Here is a 24,576-nt window from a genome sequence, read left to right on the forward strand (position 1 = left end):
TATATCTTTTTAATAAAAAAAATAATTAAAATAATATATATAATTAATGAGATTGACTGACAAGATTTGAATAAAATTATCCTTCATATATCATTAAAATGACAACCATAACATAAAAAAACAAATTCAAACTAAGATTAAATGCTACTAAAAGACTAAATAATAATAGAAAAATAGAAAAGTAGTACAAGTTCAATGAACACCCTAAGATTCTTCTCCATCTTTGTTGTCATTAGGATCCATTTCATTTTCAAACATTTTCACTTTGTTGCCTTTTCCTTTCATTGAGTTGGATCTTCTTAGTATCAAATAGATTTAACAAACCTCTAGTTTATGTAGCGTCAAGCTTATTGAATTCAATTTTTGCCTCAACAAGATCGTTAAATAGTTTTTCCATTTCCTTCCGCTTAACCATTTGCTCTCTTTCATAAACACATATTTTTCGAGCATCCACTATTTTCTCAAGTTCATTGACGTACGTTGACAACTTCTTTACCTTTGCAGTCTCGATGCCTAGCTAAATAGTTTTTCACTCTATCACTAGCCTGTGCTAGAGATGGCCAAACAACAGCATTGTTTTCTCCTGGACCAAAAACAATTACACCAACTTCAATATCACATAGAATTGACAAGTCATTTGCTTGCTTAAATAGTGCTTCTATTCTTTTATCTAAAATGAATTTTTTCATTCTAGGATCTACATTCCTAGTGCTCCTAACCCCCTTCATAGTCATTTTCTATTCAAATTATAAATATTGAATAACACTCTTTCACTGATATTTATAGAGTTCACAATCTCATAATTAGATGTACCTACTTTCCTTAGCATAGATTGTTAAAATCGCATGGATTGACTTAAAAAAATAATTTTTAAGTCAAAAATCAAACTGATGCAATGAATTTTAAGTCAAAAAAATAAAAAAGTCAAGGAAGATTTATTTTTGGTCTTTGATTTATATTAAGTCATTTAAAACTTACTTTAAGTTATTCTTTTTTACCTAGTCAAACACTTTCCAATTTATTTTAAGTCATTTTTGATTTATTTTAAATTATTTTTTATAGAAGTAAAAAAAATTGACTTATGACCAAATTGTGAAGTTTGAGATTAAATCTTTTGTGTCCAACTTTAAGGAGTTATTAATGGATTTCGCCTAAAAAATAATATATAACATTTTTTAAAAATATATTAAACTATTTTCCATAAATATATTGACCAAATACAAGTGGACCATTTCCAAATAACCCTCTACCACTTTCCACCTCCCCCACCCCTCCTATTCTGAAACATAAAAACAACAAAAACCAATTTATTTATTTAAAGAAAAAAATAAACTTTTTCTACCCTTTTTTCTTTAATCTCTTTATAAAACACCAACCAGCTAAGCATAAAAAAGGTATGTTGTAGGTGGGTCCCCTGTTGTGTTCTTGTTGTTGAAATTCTTGATCAAAGTTGTTGGTATTGAATTTTAGATTTTTGAGGAGTTTCCAAAGTAACAAAGTTTGAAGCATGTGGAGGAACTATGGAGCTTCTGCTGATTCATTTTATCAGGTATTATACTGCAGAATATTTGTGCAGTATATTTATATATTTGTTTTTATTTTTCTAACTGTATATTTATTGATAGGTCCGTCCTGAATGTGCTGATGATGTTCCTGAAACCAAGTTTAGAATCAAGGTAATTGGTATTTTTCTAGACACATACTATTAGTTAGATGAGTACAACTAATTTAAATGTTTGTTGTAATTTTAGTAGATTTTTGTATTTAAGTTTATGTTGTCTTGATCTGTTATGGTAAAGGCTTGAATTTTATTTATGATTTTGAGATTATAAGAGATGCAAATGTTTGGAACAATCATTTTGATTGATACCATTTACATTTTTAAGTTATAAATAAATGAATTCTGTCTTTATGAATCCATTTTTGTCAACATACAACAACATCAAAGCCTCAATCACAACTGATTTTGGGGCTATATAAATCCTATATCCATTTTTGCTCCATCTGAAGTTGTTCCATTCCAATATATAATTTGAGTTTTCTCTACATATTTTACTTACATTCTAATCTCTGCCGGGATTAAAAGGACTCTTAGCTAGTATTGCAGCTCATATAAACTCACCGACATGTCCAAACCTTAATTCCTAAGATTATATGGAAGGCAGTTGAGTTTTGATGTTTGTATTCCAGAAGCTGCTCCCTGCTAGTCAAATCTCCTATCCATCGGTTCCTATAATCTTTTTAAAGAATATTTGGGTCTTCTTGATTATTTGATCGAGATGACTCTTCCCTAGTTAGTAGCAGGTGAGGAACATTTCACGAATTGCTGACATAATCTCTAGAAAAGATCATTAATTTGTCAATTATTTTGGTTGTACTATTATAGGTGTGAATTAACAACAACAACTACTATTACAAGTCTACGACTCAAAACCAAGCAAGTTGGAGTCGGCTATACGTATCATCACTGTCCATGTTGCTTCATTTAAGCTCATCTTAGCTAGTCTATGGTGAATAATCCTAACAATACTGAAAACAGGTGGCGGGAACTAGTCTAGAATTTCTCCCGTTACAACACTTGCTGTTTTTTTCCTCTACTTAAATGGTGTAGACTGATTTCATGATTGTTCATAAGTCTAAACTTGAGCATTTTGGGCGATCTGAAATTTACCTATCAGGGGCAAGGATAAAGCCTTTGCCCCCCTTCCCAAAATCCTGTGTAAACATGGAATAATGAGGATACAAAAATATTATGAAGGGGATGACAAGAAATATAATAACAGAATAAAAGAAGAATTTGTTACCATTTTAACTACTATTATTTTTAGTTGTATGAAAAGAAATTGTCTTTTCTGTTTACCACCAGAACAAACTGATATTAATTCATAAAATGAGGGTCTGATAATACATCAATTTTTTATAAGATTAGCTAAAAATTGTATTGATATTTTATTACTATAATTGTTGGATATGTTCTACAACATTGAATAAGATTATAAATGATCATAGATAGAGTCGCAAGTAATGTGAAGATAAAGGACAAAATTAGAGAAGGTCACCTGAGATGGTTTGATCATGTCCCATATAGACTTCAAATTGTATTGATGTATAGGTGCGACACTGATCTTAGTTGTTGTTACAACAACTAAGACTCCCAAATATCTAACCATCTTAGCTGTTGTTACACTTACATAAGGTTTGGCATTAGGAATGAATTTTGTTAAAAACTTGTGTGTCAATGTAAAGATAATTGTGAGATTTGAAAGAACCTCTAGTTTTAGATAACTCATGATTTACTCTGTAATGAATGAACTCGGTAGACTGTGAAGGAAGGGCATTCATATAATGACCTCAACTTGGTTTGGAATTGATGTGTAATTAATTGATGGCTTGAATTGAATCCTTGTCACCCTTCATTTCTAATGTTTTGCCTCATATTTATTATCTAATAATCTACTTATTCAGGTTGGGAAAACTTTAAGTTCAAGAAGATGGCATGCTGCATTTACCCCCGAAGGTTATCTTGATATAGGCAAAATACTTGGTCGAGTTTGTCGTGGGGTAAGGTTAGCTTCATGATTTGTAAGTTACTTTCGGTTTATGTGCCAATATGATTCAGGAATATTGCAATTCTGCATTTTTATCATTTTTACTGTTTGTTTGATGTTTTTTCTGTGTGGGACTAATTAAAAGAACTTGTGACATAATCCTAGTCTTTATAAGTATTTCATGTAAGTTCATGCATCAGCGTAACAGAATGTTTAGTATTCGAGTATTTGTGGCTTTTAGGGAATCCATCCATCAATTAGAGGTGAAGTTTGGGAGTTCTTACTGGGCTGTTATGATTCAAAGAGCACATTTGAGGAACGAGAGCAATTACGACAACGTCGGAGGTATTTTACTTTCCTTACTAAGCAAATATAAATATATCCAGGCAACAATTAATTTTTTTCAAACTGTATGCTTCATCATCCTAAATTAGTTACTCGAGTAGAATTACAATAGAAGTTGTTGTTGGAGGTGACTCCAACATGTTTGTTTTCAGCTGCTTGCATGAAATTTTTATGCTCAGTGGTTTCCATAGCTTCATATCTGAAGATTTACCTTTTGCGAATTTTGTATCTGTGGTTCGGCAATAGACAAATACATTCTCATGTGAAATTTGATAATACTTTGCCATTCGACAGTATATATCAATACCTGATCCATATCAAAATCACATTCTCAACGCACATTTCTTGTATGCATCAGGGTACAGTATGCAGCATTGAAAGAAGAATGTCGTGGGATGTTTCCCTTAATTGGAAGTGGTCGGTTTATTTCTGCACCTGTAATCACTGAAGATGGTGACCCTATTCTAGATCCTATAGTTCTTCAAGAGTTGAATGCGGCAAAAGAACCAACTTCAGCTGGTCAAGTTGGTAAATACTTAATATGTTCCCCAAGTAGTGTGATTTCTCTTTCTCTTCCTTTCTGATGGAAGGGCTCTTGGATGCTGTATAAAGTGACGATCGTTTTTTTGGACATCGTGCAATTACAGGTCCATCTGATGGTTTTGAATTGGTGAAGGAGCATGACAAAAAAGTAATCCAGTGGAAACTCTCATTACACCAGATAGGTCGGTTATGTATACAGATTGCATGCACTTGTTTCTTATCATGCCAATCTATGTTTTTAATTCATCTGTTCTCCGGTTTTGGCAAGTCGAGTATTGGCTTGGGATGTACTATGGATTTTTCTTATTAATTTGGCAATCACTTCCTTCTTCTTTATTATCAAATTTAATTTCTTTATCTGTATGTTACATCTTTCCATCCTTGTTCATATTTATGCTAGGATTGGATGTGATTCGTACTGACCGGACACTTGTCTTTTATGAGAAACAAGAGAATCTATCAAAGCTTTGGGATATTTTGGCTGTTTATGCTTGGTTTGACAAAGAAGTTAGTTATTGTCAAGGTGAGTTATTGTAGTATCTTCTTAAGATAATTCTTCCAGTATTTTGGCTTCTGAAGTAGACTAAGAACTCATGTTTGTGATACTAGTTTGAATGTTGTAGTTTCTACTTATATCTCGTCTTTGACTTAATACCATGCACTATGCTAAAGTTGACGATAAGTTCTAATTGCTCAAGTTTGTGTACACTCAAAATTTCTACGCTAAATGTTCAATTCATAAATTATTCTTGTAAGGGAAGATATCCATTTATTACCAATTGTCCTTTTGTGTCTTTTCTCACGCCGGCGTTAATATTTTTGTCAATGTCAGGATTAACTTTATTTCCATGGGGAAATAATCCCTTTTATTTCCCTTCCTATCCAGTATTTCCTTATACATGATCGCAAGTTTATCTCTTATTTATTGCTTCTAGTTTGTGCTGAAACTATTTTAACATTTGACTATGACGAACAGGAATGAGTGATCTTTGTTCTCCCATGATTATTCTACTTGATGATGAAGCAGATGCATTTTGGTGCTTTGAACGTATGATGAAGAGACTGGTACATAACTTTACTCGGACTGCCTGTTTATAGTTGTGTAAATTGTAATTATCATGAATACCCGCATCATTTCATAACAGAATTTGTTTGGTTACCTCAAGTTGAATTCCAGTAACACTAATTTGTGTTCATCGATCCTTTCTATATCTAGCCTTGCAATTCCTTAGATTTTTGTAACTACTGTGGCTAATACGAAATGTTCTGTGCATTTTTAAAGAGAAAAAATTTCAGAGCTACTGGGAACTCTGTTGGAGTGGAGGCGCAGCTAAGTTATCTAGCATCAATAACTCAAGTTATCGATCCCAAACTTCACCAGCACTTAGGTACCACCTCTCTACTTTTTATAAATGCATCCCAGAAGTAGTCAGTGATTCTCTCATTTTATGCTTCGAATCTAGTGAAAAATATCATTGAATTTCCTTGTGATCTTGGCAACAGAGACATTAGGTGGAGGAAATTACGTGTTTGCTTTTCGGATGCTCATGGTTATGTTCCGTCGAGAATTTTCTTTCTCTGATTCGTTATATCTTTGGGAGGTAAGACTCATCTCCTGATATTTTTTCCTGATCTGAAGCTGTCATTTAAGATGGCTTTGCAATTGGACGCGTGTGAAGCCACTAGCAAATTCTAAATCTTTTGTTTGCCAACAGATGATGTGGTCTCTGGAATATGATCCTGAGTTATTTTCCATGTATGAAGAAGACCCTGACTTGACTGCTGAAAATTCTAGACGAGCAAAAGTTAAGTCGATACGTCAGTATGGGAAATATGAGAGAGAAAACATGAGAAGTGGAGGTAAAGATACAGAAGCTCCCCTCCCAATTTCTGTTTTCCTAGTAGCCAGCGTCCTGAAGGACAAGAGTGCGAAGCTAACAGAAGCTAGAGGACTGGACGAAGTTGTTAAGGTTGGTTTGACAATTACATAATTAGGTGCTATGTCTTCGTTACTTCTGTTTTCTCCTTTTAAATCCTGCTTTGATATGTTTTTACTTGAGTTGATGGTCTTTTAGAAACAACCTCTCTATTAGGATAACGTCTGTGTACACTCTACCTTCTCCAGACATCATCTTTTGCTTATTATTTTCAGATCCTGAATAATATTACTGGACACTTGGATGCCAGAAAGGCTTGCAGTAGCGCTATGAAGCTTCACAAGAAGTATCTTAAGAAGGTAACCTTTCCTATTGACGGATAAATGAAAACGTGTGTTAGCAAGATTACATTTCAAAAGACGGATTTCATTTATAAGTTCATCTACTGGTTAAAACAGGCAGCCAACACTAATAGGTAGTCGAGCAGAGGCGAGTACTATGTAATATTCTCACTGAACTTAACGACAACATCTTCTCGTTGCTGGCCAAGAAGGTATGACAAGAATCTATATTTATATATTTTGGGCTGGTCGATGAACATTAGCTGCTTTTGCTATTGTAGTTATGTTATGATGTGCTAAGACGTAATTGTTGTATTCAATCCAAATGTAATGTACAAGGACACACTTCCAAAGTTTGTACTATAATCTCAGGAACAAAACAATGTTCCATATTTGTAAGGGATAGCTTCAAATATATTATAATAAATATACTCATGTTTTTATAGACATTATAAATAGTCTAAAGTTATAGAAAGTACATATTGACGACTATATATTATGATAGACTAAAAAAAACAAAAGCAAATACAACTTATCTATTTATATTATTATGATACACTCAAAAAGTTAGAATATAACTTAACTTAAACACTGATTATTTAATTTCGATCGATTCAGAATCTCCTCTAAACCATCTCAAATTTTTAGATATAAAATCTTCAATATTTCGAATCTTTTGGTAAACATGGCAAAATTAATTTTCTTTGAAACTAATCCCTCTAATATAATGTCACAATGAGAGTAATAATAATAATAATATAAAAGAATTAAACCCCACTTCTCCTACCCCATTATTGGCTGACCCCTTGCCATTGACCTCAAAGACTTGAAGGTTTTCAATTGGGTGAGGAGGTGCTCTCACATACTCATTTATAAAAGCACTTTTGCCAAAAAGCAAAAAAAAATGGATTTTTCCCAGATCTAGCCCAAAATCTTTCAATAAAATTAGTGGCTTAAAATCAAATATTAATGTCATCGTTCTCCAATTGCTGAAAACCCCAAAACATGTCTGACCATACATGTTGTTATCGTTGCACCAAATTCATATTAACTGCAGGCTTAACAGCTCTCTTTATCTGGCTAAGTCTAAGAACCTCAAAACCATCATGCTCTTTACATAATTTTTACTTACCTGCCCTTAACATATCTGATCATTCGAACACCACAAGATCCAATCATACTCTGTATTTTCAGCTCAATTTGAACAACAAGATGAAGGACAAAGGTGTTCGTTACGACGAGATTATATTAAGCTTCTTCTACTATGGTACAAATACAAGTATCCCAATTGGTAATAGCACAATAAATGGATTTTACCAAGGCCATGACAAGAAAGCAAAGAAAAAAGGGAAACTGGAAATTCAGAAAATGGCTTGGGATGCTGCTTTTAAGAATGTTACAAATACATCAAAAGTGATTTTTAGGGTGGATTTGGCTACAAGAATAAGCTACAAGACTATTTTTTGGTTTAGCAAGAAACATAATTTTACTGTGGAAAATAGAACAATGGAAGTGGATAGTACAGGTAAATCAAGTGCACAACACATTCATTGCTATTTTATGGTTTTAGGTTTTCCTCTAATTGTTTTGGTTAGCTTGATTCTTTTGTTGTAAATAAATGACTGGCACTATTCAACTCAATATTTTCTTCCTTTTGGTTTCATTCTATCCTAGTTTGGATCAATTTTTTTATTGTTGGATAAATTATGTTTCGCTCATTTATGTCAATTTCATTTAAAAAAGATTTATTCATCTCATTATTTGTTAACTGGAAATAATTTCAACTTGTTTGTACAAATTGACAATAGTTTTAGTTATCTTTCCTTCTTTATAATTTTTTACCGACTTGTGTTATCGTTATGTTACTTTGACTTTATCAAATTCTTACTGACTTGTTTATTGTTGTGTTACCTTGACTTTTCAAACATATTAGCATATTTTTTTTCAAATTCTTTGCTAAGATCAAATGCTTATCCTCATGTCAAAAGTTACTAAAAACAAAATGTTGTTACTTAATAAGTCAACCGAGCAAGTATCATATCCGATCATGATGACGACTTGGGCTTGTGTGCCATGCCATTGGCAAGAGGAGGTTGGTATTATTCAACAATCCCTTCCGAAAACCTGTGTCATGCAAAATGTTGCTCTTGGAATCAAACCTACGATATATTATTTGTTAAGATTAAACGTTTATTATCCTGCCAAAAGTTATAGCTCATAGTAAACGTACAACTTTATTTCTTTAACTTTATGTCCATTTTTTCAATCATTAGTAAGTGGCTATAAAAGAACCATGTAGAATATGTTGATATCACAAGCCTCATCCTTTTTTTTTTCTAAGAATTATTCAATCCTTTCTCTTTTATATTAGCCATGTTGGCTTTGGGCCACATTAAATAAAGGAAATTGGAAAGTTAATAATTCGATGCTTTTTATGAAGAAATATTGTATCCCTCTAGGCTTGTCCCTAATTATTTACCTAAAGAAAGTGAGTACACAATATTTGATTTTGACACATTAATTTTTTTTTAAAAAAATTATCATAGATTTGGTTTGGTTTAGTTTTTTTATCAAAAAAAAAAAATCTAAATCAATTATGTCAGTTTATTAAATCTAAAAGTCAAATCAAATCACGCAAAATTATTTTTCTCGATTTCGATTTTAATCGATTCTTTTGACTTTTTTCGATTTTTTCATTTTATTACTATGAAATAATCTTTACATGATAGATTACTTGTATATATCCTACCAAATAATTCCTACGTTTTTAATTTATCTTTATTTTTAAATGGTAATTTTTCAATACATTTTCGTGATATCAAATTAGATTCAAGTGGTAACGTATAAAAGTTTTATTTTATTAATTATTCCTTTTTTTTATTCGACTATTATAGTAAATCAAGAGAGTTTTGCTATCCTTTTTTCATATTGCCTTTTGCGTTAAAATAACTAAATAAAGTGATAGTAGTCAAATCGTAGGATTTTAAAAAATTATTAATAAAGTTAAGCCAAAAAAATCCTGAATATAATGCCTTTTCTTTTCACAATATTAATTCACTTTATTTAAAAAAACAGTACTCGGTTTATGAAAATTCCAAATACAACTTGAAAATTACATTTCAAATTTAGAGAAACAACCAAAGCCTTGTTTTCACTTTTTTACTCTTTTTTTTTTCATCTTCTCATTTTTTTGTTATGAAATCACCCATTTGAATCATAATTCATATTCAAATAATATTTTATTTTTTTAAACAATATTCATTTAAATTCTAAATATTCATTGAAAAACTATAACAACACTATTCCAACTATAACTCTAACTTAACTTTGAAATTTTTAAATAATGTATTTTATTTTTTGTAATTTTGATGTCATCACCTCTTTCTTTGGGTCTCCAAGATTCATATTTGTAAAAAAGATACCATTTTTTTGTGGGGTGTCGATGATTTGATAAATTAGTTGTAAATTTATCAGATAGTACATACAATTGAAGGATTTTCTTGAAAAAGTTGTTGTGATTCTTAGAAATTGCTTAAACTGTGAATATCTGAAAATTTCAAACTGAAAGTATATGGATGTTTTGGGTGTTGGATGCATACGAAAGAGGATTGAAGAAGCAAAGGGGTATTTTTGATTTGTGTTTTGGGGCATGGGGATGAAGAACAATGATGGTGAAAAAACAGAGCAAAGATCAAAGTCAGGTAGGAGTGGTAATGGCTTCATTCCGTCTTCGTTTCGACTTCTTTCTAGGATTGTATCCTCTGGTGCTTCGACTGTTGCTTCAACGGTTAGGTCAGCTGCTTTGGCTATTGTGGACAGGGACAATGATCATGATCAGGTGAACTTTTCGTGCTTCAAATTACTTTGAATTAGTTAGATGTTATGGTGATTAGATTGTATTTTAGCAAAAGGTTGGAACTTTACTAGTAAATCTTGCCAATAAGTTGCTACTGTGGCCTAGAGGTTAATGAAGTGGTTGAGAGCCTGAGATCTTAGGTTCAAATTCCAGCTGAGATGAGTTACTGATACGGTGATACCTGCTGCAGGTGGGAGGTGGCAGGTATCTCATGGAATTAGTCGAGGGCTGCGAGAGTTGGTCTGGACACCAAGGTAATAAAAGTTTAACCCCATCAACAAGTTATAGCTGGATAATAGTTGTTGGATGGACTTCCAATGCTGAATGATGCTAGTTAATGCAGCAAATTCTTTATTTCTTGAATGCTTCACTGGTTTTTTTAATTTTATTTTAAGGTAACTCTGGAGAAGTTTAGAATTTTTTTTGTGTGACAATATTTGTTCCATCTAACAAAAGTTAGCTCCCTGTTAGAACTTTCCCGAGTTTGTATATAGTTTCAAGAATTATACAATATGCGCTTGTCAGTATTGTAGCATGGACAGATGTAGGGTACCGGGTTGAGTTCAGGGGAACCCAGTAACTTTTGTGCTAAACCTGTATTTATATTGTGAAATCTATTAAATATATAAGAAATATCTATTGGTACCCAATAACAAAGCAGTAACTTGGTTCAACTATAGTGAAGGAACCCACCTAAGCTTAGCTTGGTTCATTTAGGATTCCATCACTAGTCAAGGATTTAATTTAGTTATGATTCTTCATTTATGTAATCGTCATTGAAAACCTTAATACTGAAGGTTTCTCTGTATACGACTTGTATATGGAGGTTTCCCTCATCATTAATAAATTTTATACCTTTTCTTAAAAAGGCTTAATATAGAAAGGTGGTAAACAAAAAAATTGTTTCTTTGATGTATCATATATACATATATATATGTATATGTTCAATCTCTTACCTGCAGTGCTAAGAGGTGGTGGTTGTCGCATTGCTATGTGAATGCTCTTTGATTCTTTTACTAAACTTCCCAATGGCAATTATGGCGTCTCATATTCTTCTTCTGCCACATCAGGTTCTGTGGGCTGGCTTTGACAAGCTGGAATGTGAGGGAGGCATGTCTCGTCAAATTTTGCTCTTGGGTTGTCAGTATGGTTTCCAGATTTGGGATGTTGAAGATTCTGATAATATACGCAACTTAGTTTCCAGGCCAGATGGTCCTGTTCCTTTCATGCAGATATTACCAAAACCAATAGCATCAAAGAAGCACGAGGACAAATTTTCTGGTAGTCGCCCAGTTTTAATACTTTATACTGACGGGTGTTTCTCTGGGGGTAGTAACATTCGGGAGGGCATACGGAAACTTCATGACCAAGAAAGTACCAGTTTTGATCCCTCTATTGTTTGGTTTTATTCCTTGACATGTCACTCTTATGTGCATCAGTTGAAGTTCAAATCCGTTATTCATTTGGTTAGATGTAGCTCCCGTGTGATTGCCATTTTACAAGCAACTCAGGTATGTGTATTATATTATAAACTTTTGGTTGATCTGTTCTTGCTAGACATAGGTTAAGTTTTTCCTATTGCAGATACACTTCTTTGATGCTGCAACTCTAGATAAGGTATATACGGTTGTTACGAACCCTGTCATCACGGGTTTTTCAGGGTTCGGTAGTAAAGGTGTGGGACCTCTTGCATTGGGTGCCAGGTGGATGGCCTATAGTGGAACTCCAGTTTCAATTTCAAATTCTGGTCACGTCAATCCACAGAACCTCACTCCTTCAGCTAGTTTCCCCAGTCTGGCTCCAAATGGCAGCTTAATCTCTCATTATGCAAAGGAATCCAGCAAGCAACTTGCAGCTGGTATTGTGACTCTAGGGGACATCGGGTATAAGAAGCTCGCTAGATACTATTCTGATCTGTCACCTGATAGTAATTGTTCTCAATCTGGGTCTGCTTGTGGAAAGATATCAGGAACTGCTAATGGTCATCTCCCAGGTGCAGACAATGTCGGAATGGTACAAATTACTCTTGATCAACATCCATTATCTCACTGTGAATAGTGGTTTAAACTTGTGTCTTTCTGTGCCATTTCAGTCACTTGTTCCTATATCTGCTCCTTGTTGTGGACAGAATATTTCTCTCTCTTCCTCTTTTGAGTTGATACATGTAAAAGTTGGTTCTTGACTGACTTTTTTTGTGTTCTGCTGATTTTGCAATAAGTTCTTTCATATCATAATCAACTCTTATATTGTGGTTGTTGTGTTGTGCGTGCTCTCTTCATTTAGTTTGGATCTTTGAAAGTGATTGGCATTTGGTGCTTTATGAATACACAGTTGTGGATCAACATTTGACCTCTTTTTTGACGTCATGAATTTAGGTCATAGTCAGGGACATTGTTAGCAAAGCTCTTATTGCTCAGTTTAGGGCACATAAGAGTCCTATTTCAGCTCTATGCTTTGATCCTAGCAGTACTCGATTGGTGACAGCTTCAGTTCATGGTCATAATATCAATGTATTCCAGATAATGCCTATACTATCTGAAAACAAATCGCCTAATCCTGGTTCATCTTATCTCCATCTTTACAGGCTGCAGCGCGGACTGACTAATGCGGTAGGTGTAGTTTGCGTGCTTTCTCTTCCTGTTTAAATTATTTGTTTTTAAGGACCGTAAACTAAATTTTCCTTTTGGATATCTTAGGTTATAGAGGATATAAGTTTTAGTGGTGATAGCCAGTGGATTATGATAACTTCTTCCAGAGGGACTAGCCATCTATTTACAATTCCTCCTTCAGGGACGGTTAATTTTCAATCTTCAGATGCATTTGTTACTGGTAGAAGTAATGGCTCTAGTGTCTTGGAAAAACCTGCAGTTCATTGCACCTCGAATTCAAAAATTCCGCTGCTTAATCAACATAACATATGTGAATCTGATCCTCTGGTGACTCTTTCTGCTATTGGTCGAATAAGGAGTGGAAGTAATGGGTGGAGAAATACTGTAACCGGTGCTGCAGCTGCTGCAACTGGAAGGACAATTTCTTTTTCTGGGTCCATTGCTTCAGCTTTTCACCACTGCAATAGTACTAGACAATATGCAGATTCAGGCCTTCTAAAAGCAAATCATTGCCTGCTTGTTTTTTCATCTCCGGGCTGTATGACACAGTATGCATTGCGCATGTGTTCTGAGCTAGATTCTATTGCAACCTTTCCTGCTATGGGCTCAACTTATGAGGAAGATCTTGAAACAAAATTAGTGGTAGAGGCAATCCAAAAGTGGAATATTTTCCAGAAACAAAATTACAAAGAACGAGTTGATAATGCTGATATATATGGTGAATTTGGATGTTCTGATAGCAGTAAAGTATTTCCTGAAGGAATAACCAAGGGAAACAGTCTCTCTTCAGAGACTAGGGACACATTTATTAAAGAAAAGATAAGATCTGAGCTAGGACATCATATATACATATCCGAAGCAGAACTCCAAATGCATAAACCTCATAATCAAGTGTGGGCAAAACCTGAGGTACTTTAACCTTTGTACTTTAATTCAGCAGATTCACTTCCATCCTTTTTGTGTAATTGCTTAAATCTCCATAGTCTTATTTAATATGCAGGTAAGTTTTCGATCATTTGTCATGGATAGGATTCACTTGGATGACGAAGGTCGTGGAGAGGCTGAGGTTGAAGTAATACCAACTCGTATGGTTGAGGCCAAGTCAAAACGTTTATTTCCAGCATTGAACTTCACCATGGCAGAGGAACCGAGAAGGATAATGTTGGAACGACATGCCAAACGAGTAGTGCCTTTGTAAATGGTAGTGACAACACTAGCCTATATTATGTAAATGATATAAGAAGCTCCATGGAGACTACACAATCTAAGTGTGTAAATACTAACCTAGATATTACAGAAACTGTCACTCATTTAGAAGATGAAGCAGGTTAGTTGTTTATTTGAATTTGAAGGCAACGAAATGAATTGCAACTTTAATTTTTTTTTGCTTTTGTTAGTTGTTATCTATTTTGTTCTGAATTCAGTAATGCATGCTACTTTCCTTCATTACCTACGAGGGGTCCTTTGACAGAGTGTATTAACAAAAATAATGCATGCATTATCTTTGTAATTGCTATAATATACGACTTCAATTATTCTGCCCTTGTTTCCAAGTGTTGATTCAACTCTGCAATTGCTAATGATAAATCTTAAAAATTCACTTAACTATATTCATATTTACTTAAAAATCACTGTCTTGAAAATACACAAATTCCATAGAAATTTATTAGTTGACTTGTATGCCACATCACTAAAATCTTTAGCGGGTTACTTATTGGTGGCTAACAAAAATCATTTGGCAGCGACTAAACTACCACTAGTTAATGCTTATTCTTAATGACCACTACAAAATAGTCTTTTAGTGGAGACGAATTAAGTTGTCACTAATACTATCTTTTAGTGGCAAATACAGTCTAAAAGTGGCGACAATTATACCTTTTAGTAGCGACATATATAGCTTTTAGCAGCGACTATAATTGCCATTAATACAAGCTATTGTGGCGACATTTATAGCCTTTAGCGGCGACTATAGTTTCCCTAATACTTCCTTTGAGTGGCAAGATTTATAACTTTTAGCGGCGACTATGTTTGCCGCTATTACCTCTTTTTAGTGGCGACATTTATAACTTTTGCGGCGAGTACAATTGCCGCTAATACCTCTTTTTAGGGCGACATTTATAGCTTTTAGGCGGCGACTATAAGTGCTGCTAATAATTTCTTTTAGTGGCAGCATATATAGCTTTTAGCGGCAATAAGTGCCGCTAATAATTACTTTTAGTGGCAACATTTATAGCTTCAACTACGATTGCCGCTAATAATTAATTCACCTCATTGCAATAATAGTACATATGTTGATGCTTAGTTCATGCAGCCAATAGGTTATTATTTGTTCTTCCATGTTAAAGTTTTGAACCTGGCAAAGCTAGTACATGGACTTCATACTGTAACTGTTCTAGGAAGAACAAAATCTCGAAAAAACAATAATATCATTGCAAAGGATAGCTATCCTAAAGTTGAAATGATGTGAGTTGTAATACCTTGAATTGCTTGTGCTTTACTTTTTCCCCCTAACATTTGACACCAAATCTTTCAAGAACTTAGCTGATTTCGTGATTGGCGAATTCACGGCCATCAAGTTATACAAAACATTCTCAACTTCAACAATTGATGGCCTTGCTTTAAACCTTGAAACCACTTTCAACTCTCCATCTTCTTCGACGAACACATACCATTTCTCACCACTCAAAACACCATCTTTAACACATTTAAACATCACCCCTTTTCTATTACTCAATATCCCTCTAACTTCCAATCCCATAAATGAATACACAACCTCAAATGAACCTACAAATCCACTCAACTCACCAAAACTACTCTCTTCATCAAAACCCCATTTAGGATTAAAAATCACGACAGGCATTGGGTACAATGTATCAGAAATCTCCTTCATTACAGTCAATATTGAAGCCTCTGGAGCCATAAACACTACCACATCAGCAGAAATTTCAATTCTTGATGAAATATCTAAATTTTCAATGATGGGGTTTGAAGATTTCTTCTTTTCAAATTCTGCTTGTGCAGCTTGGGTTAAGGTTTGGTTAGGCCATAAAAGTAGAATCTTGATGTTTGGGGCTTTTCTTTTGATGGGCATTTCTCCAAAAATGTCAAAAGCAAGTTGGGCTAATGCAGATGGGGAGTCATCAACAACTGGAATTTCGACACGAAATCTTGGTTGTTTGAGTTTCTTGATTTTCCCTATGAGTTTGGGATTGTTAAGGGGTTTCTCTAAAGTAGTTGACAGAGAGAATTTTGCTTGAGAAACGGCATCTTCTTTAGTTATAGGTGGAGTAGGAGAAGATAGTGAACATTGAAGAGGTGAAAAATCTGACTTGGGTTTTGTGAAGAAAATAGAGTGATAAAGATTGTTAAGTTGTTGTTTTGATCCTAAAAAACTTAAGGAACTTGTTGTGTTCAGCTTGAACTGGAATGAAGAATGAAATTTTACAAGATTAGAAGCCATTTGAAGTCAATTCTTGTCCAAGGGAATAGAGTTTTTGCAAAGAAAATACTTGCAATTTTGGGAACACATGTGTTCATCTGGATAAGGCTATAGAGAAGCTTCAGTAGCCTCACACAACTTGATATTGTAAAATTCTTTGGTATCAAAATTAACAAATGAAATTATAAGAAGTCAACTTAAGGTCTAAAAATAACAAAAACAAAAGTTATTTTCTTGAATAGTTAAAAGATAAAAATAAATTACTCATTTAGTTAGTATCGTTAATGTAATTTTTAATTCAAAATTATATCTTCAAATAAAGAGAAGAAAAATCTAATTACTTATTAAATGTAATTCAACAACTAAGAGAATGTAATAACATTATTTTATCATTTAAATGAATTTAATTCAATTAATTTGTTTTTGTTTTTCACGCTCTGAAGATTTCCAACAAAATAATCTTCTCTCCAAAGAAAGGTATAAAAAAGAAGAGGTAAATTATCACACAGGTAACTCCTCATAAAAAATGACAAGTATAGTAATACAAAGCCCCATATGCTATTACTGATACAAAGAAAATACTTTATCCACTATACAAATTGGAGGTGGATGTTGTTAGAGGTAATATAGTTTCTCAGTTAAATATCAAACTGCCATACAGAATTACAGACAAAACAATTCTAAAAGCTAGAACGAGTGTTCCGCTAAAATGTTAGCCAATGCTTAGGCGAGAATCTATGGGACGCAAGCTAGTTTGACGCCTTGGGATCCCAATCTCACAAGCATTAACCCGTGCAGCAAATCGGAGTGAACACAGGGATTCACCCACAGATGGAGGATCCGGTGAAACATTAACAAACATTAATGTCTTCGAGTTACCACCTAGACAGGGCTGAGTAAAACATGTGACAATCAGCAGGTGTGTGAAACAAAAGGTGCGAAAATACACATCTGTTAAAATGACATTGGAAACATACAGATCAAACCTAAAAGTATTATCTTTACCAGCCTAGGAAATTAACCAGAACCATGTATTTTAACTAGGAGCTTGAATAATCATTTTTACCTGGAGAAGGTATGTGAGCTTTGAATTCCTAAAAGGCACATGCTCCTCTTTCTTTGCTAGAGCAAATATGACATCACTTAGAGACGATAGACTCTTATTGATGGCCTGAATGAAACTCGTGGATAACAGGGAAATAAGTTAGAAGAACATCTTGGGAAGTAGGAAGTTCTTGAAAAGAGATAGAAAGTGTGAAGCAAATACTTGAGTTTCTTTTAGCCGATCTCCAGTAGCCCCACTCTTGGATAGACGTTCACTTCCAGCGAGATCAATCAAATTGAGTACACCTTGTACTTGTTGCTCGGTACTCTAAGATAGGATGCTATTAGTCAACTGAAAATACTTATAGAAGAGGCAATCAAAATGGCATGCCAAATGTTAGGTTAATGTCCTCGAACCTCATTCACACCAGAAATTCTCAGAGTGAAGACAAAATGGCTCCTTGAAGACTGTTGGTTCATCTGAGTCTTCCCAACAGATCTACACAAAGAAGAAATATAACGATAACTCAATAGAGCACAGGTCTCACAAATTTTAACTCCATTTCAGTCCAAATATAAGAATACTTGAACCCGTAATATATATATAAAATGACAAGTGATCGCATATCAAACATATTAAAGGTACAAATGACAAAAAGAAGTGTTTTGCAGTAAATCAAACAGGAATAAAAAGACAATTTTATGCTAAGGCTGATGTGATACACCCTACATTTTCGTTGAGTTTTAAGTTCACATGCATGCTCTAAGTTAAAACAAATAATGTGTTTTATATGTTGGGAAGGTGTTCAGTGCTTACAATTTATCCAGGGGGTGATAGGGATGTAAAAAACTAAGTGGAATTTGATTTTAATGTTAATGGAAAGATGTCCAAAGTGAGCATAGCCTAACTTCAAATGTACACAACCCTTAGAAATTAAGATCACCTATGGTTTCGAAGAAACTTGTAGCTCTTGGGATCTAATTTCTAATGCTTAAAAGTTTCTTCAATGAGACGTCCGGCGCAAAGTTATGTCAATTTTATCCGTGTGTACAATTGAAGAAGGTTTACGCCGAATGATTGCATTTTTTGCTGACCCACTGGGTTGATGCTAGCCATTGAAAAGCAATGGCCACCATTAGAAGTTTAGAACCCTCCAGACTTCAAGCTAGGCATTAAAAATTTAATGCTAATTGCTAGTTGCTACAGAGTATACTCTTCTTCATCTTTCACTATTCATCTTTTATGTCCTGGGGCGGACCACGAACTTTGTTGGCTAAGGTCCTCACTTATCTCATCACATAAGAGGCATTAAAATTTGATGCTCAAGATAAGGCTTCACCAATTTTATGTTTGACAATACCCCCCACCCTCCCACCCCCTTCTTCCTCACACGTCTAAGGTGAAAATTCGTAATGATATTTTTACCTCAATTCACAATTCCACCACCAAAGTAAGTTAAATAAGGAGTTAATTGATTGTTAACACCTTAATTTTGTGATTTTTTCTAGAACTCAAACTCCACCCAACTTCTTCAAATTTCAAGAAGCAACGCTTTTGGTACCTTGAGGTAACCTATTCACTTAATTTGGTATATTGATAATAGAATGTAAGTAAGTTGATTTTGATTGGTAACCCATCTGGTGGAGGTTTTAGCCATGGCTCACCTCAAAGTGGATGAATGAGAGGTTTAACCATTTAAGTTTGATGCACAGCACTAAAGCTTCACCAATTTTGTATATAGATCAAATGTTATTTGGGGCATTGTGAAAATATGAATTGACAAGCGGGTACATCAAGAATGATATGATGTACGAGTGTTAAGAAGTGATTTCAGGATCAAGGTGAGTGGAGACCTAACTTTAAGAAGTGATTTCCCTCAATTAATGCTTGTTTCACGGGTTTTAAATATCTTAAAGGTTGTTCTGTGAATTCACTCTTATGGGGACGAGCGGGTACGAGTGTTACCGTGCTATAAATTTTATGACTACAATTTGATTCAACTGATACTTATGATAATTATTAAATAATTATGACTCGTGATACTTACATGAAATAAAAGTGAGATACGAATGATATGATGCTCACTTATGACTACCATGCACATTGTCAATGATAGATGTAGAGGTTAAGGATTCATTCAGCAGGAGAAACTTGGTTGGATGCCAGTCTTGGCCCCCCTAGTTTGGGTCGTGACAGATGACATACTAAATTGCTAGTAAGATTGAAGAAAATATAACCAGGTGTTTTTACCTGCTTTCTGCTGCCAGCCCAAAAAGTTTAGAAACCTGACTATAGCAATGAACATCCACAATTGTCAGGTCGGATACATGGGTATTGCCATTCACGTCATGCTTGATGGCATATTGCTTTCCTACATGTTCTGGTCGGGATGCATCAAAACTAGATGAATTTGATGTTGATAAAAGATCCCGAATAGTTTCATTGTAAATTTCAAGCATTGAGACCTGAAATATGGTGAAAACACTTTCAGAGAAAAGAAACAAATCAAATTGAGAATGAGCATTACAAACCTCCATTACTAACCTGCATTTTATAGTTCCACCCTTGGTTTTGAAGAGACTGCCTGGTCTCAAATACCTGCTCTAAAGAGCGTGGAATAAGCCCTTTCTGATTATCAGAGTCTGGCTTGCCCACCATTGTGTGAGTTTTACCGGAACCAGTCTGACCATAAGCAAATATGCAAACCTGAAAGGGAAAAGGGAGGGTAATAAGCTAACAATTTTTGTGAGGCTGCAGATAAACATTTGCTTTCTCATTCAGCGACGATTTGGAACTTTAGAGATCTAATCAATGTTTATATTTTACATGTAACACCAGTTAGCCAGAAACAAGGAGCACACAACTAAGGATGATACAGCGTATTGATTCTTTTGCAAGACTTAGACGTCATTTGCGGTAGGGCACAAAATTTAAACATATCTCACCTTATAACCGTCAAGAGCACTCTGTACAAGTTGGGATATCTCAACAAAAACATCTTCTTGTGAAGCCTCGGGCATGAATACTTTGTCAAATGTGAATGATTGTTTTTGACCTTAAAATAACACAAAGTTCGAAGTTCAATGTCAAAATAAAAACTAATTAGAAGAGGAAACACACAAATTCTTGGTGGTTGAGTGCATTAGAAACAACTGCACACCATTTTGGATCATATCGATGCCTCTTCCTTGTGCTTCCGTTGAAGTTGGAAAAGAGATAACCTTTGTTTCTGCACTGACAGCGTCATTGGACAATAATGGCCTCACCCTGCAGAAAACTCTAATGTTGCCTTTCAATTCCTGCATTGGCAGAAGATTCAGAATGAACATCTAAATTTTTAATCCAAAAGTCAATTTAAGGTAGATTCACATTAGTGATCATAAAGTACCAGAATAGTATTGTGCAGTTTTTTACGCAGTTTCTCTCCTTCAACAATTTTAGTTTCGGCATAAGCAAGACGGTTCTGCAAGTCGAAAATAACATTCTTCTGCTCTTCATATTCTTCTTTTGTCCTCACAGCAGACATGTCGGACATCTAACAAAGTGATTAAACATTTGAAATATTTGAGAAATATATCTTCTAAAAGCTCGTTGGATATTACACGGTAAATTCAAACAAACAAGGGTCATAGAAATGCTGTCACCTCAAGTTTTTTCTCCGCAAAGGCAAGTTGTTGCTGCAATCTCTTTATTTGTTCACACTGAGACAAACATGTCTCCTGCAAAATAATTCAGGAAGAGATTATTATCTGATGCACATATATCTTTGGGTAGATAATTATCTGATGCACGCATATATTTGGGTTTGCCTAGTTGAGATAAATCAAAACAGACAAACCTCCAGCTGATTGGTCTTTATTGCCATGCCTTCTAACTCGGCAATAGATTTTCCAGTGCATTCCTTATATTTTAGCACTTCATCTGTTAGAACCTGAACTTGTAACGATTGCTGATCACGATCATCCCTCATTTTTTGCAGATCTCCTCGCAAGAATCCTACTTCACTTGCTAAAGCCTCTTTTTGTTTGACAGACTCATCCTGAACAGCCTTACGAAATTGAAAGGCAAAATAAGAACACGAATTAGTTGATGACACACCTTATCTTCAGATTATAAAGCTGTGTAGTCCAGATAATCAAGATGAACATTTGGAGTTACATATCATGAAAACCCCAAATAAAATCATTAAATTAATCACCCGATTAGAATGCATGGAACACCATCATCAAGCAGAAAATGAGAGAAAAAACATCTATAATATTCATAAACCATCATTCAAAAATCTGAAAAGAGTTGTAAAACAATACTACTCTGGACAGTTTGCAGAAATGAACAAAACAAACATTCAAAGGTGTTTAAATGTTCCTGAATGAAGCTTAAAGTTCATGAAAGTATCACTGGTGATGCAAGCAACTTTAATAACAAAAGCAGAAGAAACAACTAATCAAAGACTTACTCTTGAAGAAGTGAGCTGTTCCTGTAAAGAAGTATAATGACCCCTTAGTCCACTGAGATTTTCAACCACTGCAGCTTTCTCTGTCTCCACGCGCTTCAGTGTTTCATTGACTGTACCAAGGTCTTTCTGGAGCCTACTGTTATAATCCTGTAAATTTTTGTTGTACTCTTGTAACCCCTTGTATGTATTACTTAGTGACTGGATCTGCAGATATTAGGATTTTTAAGCTATGTTCTTACCAATGGATTCAAAACTGTAATGAAGCCAAACCAATATGCCTGAGATTCTTTCTTACCTTCTGATTTGCACTTGCAGTGTCTTGTTGAGCTCTTTTGAGCTCTTCTGAAAGGGCAACTTGCAGTTTCTCTGCTGTATCCCTGGCATGTTTCTCTCTATTATAAGCATCCACTGCTTCCTGACGAACAAATTCGCAATTAGAGAAAATTAAATCTATGAAGTAAGAAATATAGAAATTTAATGATCATTGCCCTGCAAAGCCTACCAACTTGGCTGCCTCCTCCTTGGCAAACTTTTCCTGGAGTGCCTCAATATTTTTTCTCAACTCCATGATGATCGAATTCAACTCTTCCTCTTTGACATTCATTACCACCTCTAAAACAAAACGAAAAAGCAATATAAGTCTAAAATTCATTCCAAGGTACAAACTCATACTATTGCAACACCACCATACCCATCTCATTGCATTTTTTCTCAGCTGACTCTAACATGCCGCTAAGTGATGCCTGTTCTGTAAAATAGTTTCCTTCTAGCTGCTGGAACCACTTAATACATAACTTGAGCCTTCTTATATAATCTGACATAAGATCACACTTTTCCTAATAGAAGTAGTAGAAATCTTTGCATCAATATACATTAAGCAGATACATATTCAGTTAATATGAAAACAGTTAACTTTCCACGCACAGAATTGGCTACTTCTGTTAACTTTACTGTTAGCACCTTAATTAACAAAATAACCAAAACCACAACCACATTCATACCAGTATTACCATTAATCTGAAGAATAGTTCATCCACTTACCTTTGTATTATACTTGTTCTTGGTTTTCAATTTCTCAGTGAGTAAAGCTTCAACTTCTTCTTTGCTAAACTCAACTATCCCGCCGTCTGAACCTGCATTACTTGGCGGACCACTAGCGGGAGGCACATCTGCAACCTCATTCACCACTGCTAATGCCTGCCGGGTTCTTGCACCAGTAGCTGTGGACGGTATTTTTGGATTCCCTATTCTCCTTCTCTTCTCTAATGAAACCTCACCTGCTGTGTAGTTACTCTGCAAACCAAAAACAGTAAACTATCCAACATTAGGAACTTCTTCACTTAAACATCACAATAACCGAACCCACACAATCAAATTAGGAAATTTTGACCATGAACATCAAAACTAGAAACACCCAGTAGAGAAAATGAAACTCCACAGCAAAAAAAGCAAAAACATTGAAAGGTAGGATAACAAAATGAGTCCTAAAATGCACAGAAATGTGAAATTCGTCAATTTCAACTACACAATCAGAAGAAATGAGCATAATCAAAGTACAAACCGATGAGGATATATAGAGTAAAAATGAATTCTGGAGAAAACTTACATCAGAAGGGAGTGCTGAAAGAGTACGAAGTGGCGGCTTGTTCTGGTTCTTAGGAGCCATTTGAAATTATGGTAACAAAGAGAGAAAGGGGGAATGGGATGTCGGAGAAATTTATGGATGTGGGATCGTGAATTGAAACTCAAAACAACATTCTTCTACATCTACTACCGTTTGCTTTGAATTTTGCAGTAAAGGTGCTGAAAGATTGAAAAACGGCAATAAACAAAACTAATGTATGAAAGCAAACAAGGGCGAAAATGATTCAATTTCTCAGCCGTAATCGGCGGTGGATTTAGGATGAAACGACGGCGTAGTTGGAGGAGGAAGAAGGGGCGGAGGGGGAAGGGGATGCTCAAGAGTTCGAAATTTTTTGAAATAGAGATCTGGCGCTGCGGAGCGTTTAATTTACACACTACCAATTCTACCCCTAACACTATATTAACATAGGATTATGTTAAAAAGGAAAAATACTTATATGTATTATTAAAAATTTATATCATTTTCATTTGACAAAAAAGGCTCTTTTTTTATTAATTAAATAAAGTTTGATTTTAAAATATTATTTTGCACCTGTGGTCAATTATGGAGGTCATATCATAAATTATTTTTTTTTATATAAAAGGAAAAGACATAAATATGTTAGTGGTCTTTGAGATAAGGCTCATCTATGTCATCTATTTAAAATTTGGATCATCTATATTATTTAAGTTAACAAATAAATGATATGAATAAACTTTTCTCAAACGAAAATGTCATAGATTAGCCAAATTTTAAACTGATAATATAAATGAGCATTCATAGTCATGTGGTACATGCTCCAGGCATTGTTGTTTCATTGCATGTGATTGAGACTGTATGTGGTTTGATATTCTTGTTATATTTATTGTGTAATAGTACTATTTTGTGGTGAA

The 24,576-nt window shown here is 34.4% G+C and overlaps 5 protein-coding genes across 8 annotated transcripts; 3 read left to right on the plus strand and 2 right to left on the minus strand.

The window, feature by feature from the left end:
- Positions 1-1,317: 1,317 nt before the first annotated feature.
- On the plus strand, positions 1,318-7,110 carry LOC101261487 (rab GTPase-activating protein 22). 2 transcript variants are annotated; one of them, XM_069292394.1, is made up of 14 exons: positions 1,323-1,394; positions 1,471-1,549; positions 1,626-1,676; positions 3,466-3,561; positions 3,790-3,893; positions 4,252-4,421; positions 4,541-4,618; positions 4,837-4,959; positions 5,413-5,501; positions 5,719-5,824; positions 5,940-6,037; positions 6,152-6,406; positions 6,589-6,672; positions 6,772-7,110. In XM_069292394.1, the coding sequence occupies exons 2-14, from the start codon at positions 1,508-1,510 to the stop codon at positions 6,790-6,792; spliced, it is 1,317 nt and encodes a 438-aa protein (XP_069148495.1). In that variant the 5' UTR covers positions 1,323-1,394; positions 1,471-1,507; the 3' UTR covers positions 6,793-7,110. The 2 variants fall into 2 exon arrangements, with proteins under 2 accessions (XP_004251476.1, XP_069148495.1); XM_004251428.5 differs by having other exon boundaries at positions 1,318-1,549.
- Positions 7,111-7,519: 409 nt separating this feature from the next.
- LOC101261783 (protein NDR1) lies at positions 7,520-8,317 on the plus strand. Its single transcript, XM_004251429.5, has one exon. It carries the CDS (start codon positions 7,660-7,662, stop codon positions 8,266-8,268), a length of 609 nt encoding a protein of 202 aa, XP_004251477.1. The 5' UTR covers positions 7,520-7,659; the 3' UTR covers positions 8,269-8,317.
- Positions 8,040-14,501, plus strand: LOC101262080 (autophagy-related protein 18f-like). 3 transcript variants are annotated; one of them, XM_010315348.4, is made up of 7 exons: positions 8,040-8,179; positions 10,259-10,492; positions 11,581-12,021; positions 12,095-12,523; positions 12,886-13,119; positions 13,207-14,028; positions 14,120-14,501. In XM_010315348.4, exons 2-7 carry the CDS (start codon positions 10,304-10,306, stop codon positions 14,315-14,317), a joined length of 2,313 nt encoding a protein of 770 aa, XP_010313650.2. In that variant the 5' UTR covers positions 8,040-8,179; positions 10,259-10,303; the 3' UTR covers positions 14,318-14,501. The 3 variants fall into 3 exon arrangements, with proteins under 3 accessions (XP_010313650.2, XP_010313651.2, XP_010313652.2); XM_010315350.4 differs by lacking the exon at positions 8,040-8,179 and adding an exon at positions 10,701-10,764 and having other exon boundaries at positions 10,069-10,492; XM_010315349.4 differs by lacking the exon at positions 8,040-8,179 and having other exon boundaries at positions 9,892-10,492; positions 14,103-14,501.
- A 920-nt stretch (positions 14,502-15,421) lies between these two features.
- LOC104644816 (uncharacterized) lies at positions 15,422-16,938 on the minus strand. The gene has a single exon (XM_010315351.4). It carries the CDS (start codon positions 16,577-16,579, stop codon positions 15,614-15,616), a length of 966 nt encoding a protein of 321 aa, XP_010313653.1. The 5' UTR covers positions 16,580-16,938; the 3' UTR covers positions 15,422-15,613.
- A 118-nt stretch (positions 16,939-17,056) lies between these two features.
- On the minus strand, positions 17,057-24,116 carry LOC101262384 (kinesin-like protein KIN-14N). The gene is made up of 17 exons (XM_004251431.5): positions 23,666-24,116; positions 23,101-23,352; positions 22,751-22,895; positions 22,562-22,671; positions 22,355-22,474; positions 22,060-22,263; positions 21,442-21,651; positions 21,248-21,322; positions 20,992-21,138; positions 20,764-20,902; positions 20,549-20,658; positions 20,148-20,309; positions 19,854-20,068; positions 18,020-18,101; positions 17,826-17,930; positions 17,625-17,729; positions 17,057-17,450 (listed from the first exon to the last, which is right to left on the minus strand). The coding sequence occupies exons 1-17, from the start codon at positions 23,723-23,725 to the stop codon at positions 17,271-17,273; spliced, it is 2,421 nt and encodes an 806-aa protein (XP_004251479.1). The 5' UTR covers positions 23,726-24,116; the 3' UTR covers positions 17,057-17,270.
- Between the last annotated feature and the right edge of the window lie 460 nt (positions 24,117-24,576).

The sequence above is a fragment of the Solanum lycopersicum genome, chromosome 12 (genome assembly GCF_036512215.1).
Source record: "Solanum lycopersicum chromosome 12, SLM_r2.1".
NCBI lineage: Eukaryota > Viridiplantae > Streptophyta > Magnoliopsida > Solanales > Solanaceae > Solanum > Solanum lycopersicum.

What these genes read in the sequence shown, in the direction of transcription:
- LOC101262384 (XM_004251431.5), bottom strand. Translation starts at nt 23,725, where the DNA reads ATGGCTCCTAAGAACCAGAACAAGCCGCCACTTCGTACTCTTTCAGCA. An exon ending in CTGCAAGTGCAAATCAGAAG is followed by an intron (nt 22,264 to 22,354) that starts GTAAGAAAGAAT and finishes TAATATCTGCAG; the next exon opens with ATCCAGTCACTAAGTAATAC. An exon ending in GAATTTCTGGTGTGAATGAG is followed by an intron (nt 17,931 to 18,019) that starts GTTCGAGGACAT and finishes ATCCTATCTTAG; the next exon opens with AGTACCGAGCAACAAGTACA.
- LOC101261487 (XM_004251428.5), top strand. Translation starts at nt 1,508, where the DNA reads ATGTGGAGGAACTATGGAGCTTCTGCTGATTCATTTTATCAG. An exon ending in CAAACTTCACCAGCACTTAG is followed by an intron (nt 5,825 to 5,939) that starts GTACCACCTCTC and finishes TCTTGGCAACAG; the next exon opens with AGACATTAGGTGGAGGAAAT. An exon ending in GACTGGACGAAGTTGTTAAG is followed by an intron (nt 6,407 to 6,588) that starts GTTGGTTTGACA and finishes TATTATTTTCAG; the next exon opens with ATCCTGAATAATATTACTGG.
- LOC101262080 (XM_010315348.4), top strand. Translation starts at nt 10,304, where the DNA reads ATGGGGATGAAGAACAATGATGGTGAAAAAACAGAGCAAAGATCAAAG. An exon ending in CCATTTTACAAGCAACTCAG is followed by an intron (nt 12,022 to 12,094) that starts GTATGTGTATTA and finishes TTCCTATTGCAG; the next exon opens with ATACACTTCTTTGATGCTGC. An exon ending in AAGTGTGGGCAAAACCTGAG is followed by an intron (nt 14,029 to 14,119) that starts GTACTTTAACCT and finishes TTTAATATGCAG; the next exon opens with GTAAGTTTTCGATCATTTGT.
- LOC104644816 (XM_010315351.4), bottom strand. Translation starts at nt 16,579, where the DNA reads ATGGCTTCTAATCTTGTAAAATTTCATTCTTCATTCCAGTTCAAGCTG.
- LOC101261783 (XM_004251429.5), top strand. Translation starts at nt 7,660, where the DNA reads ATGTCTGACCATACATGTTGTTATCGTTGCACCAAATTCATATTAACT.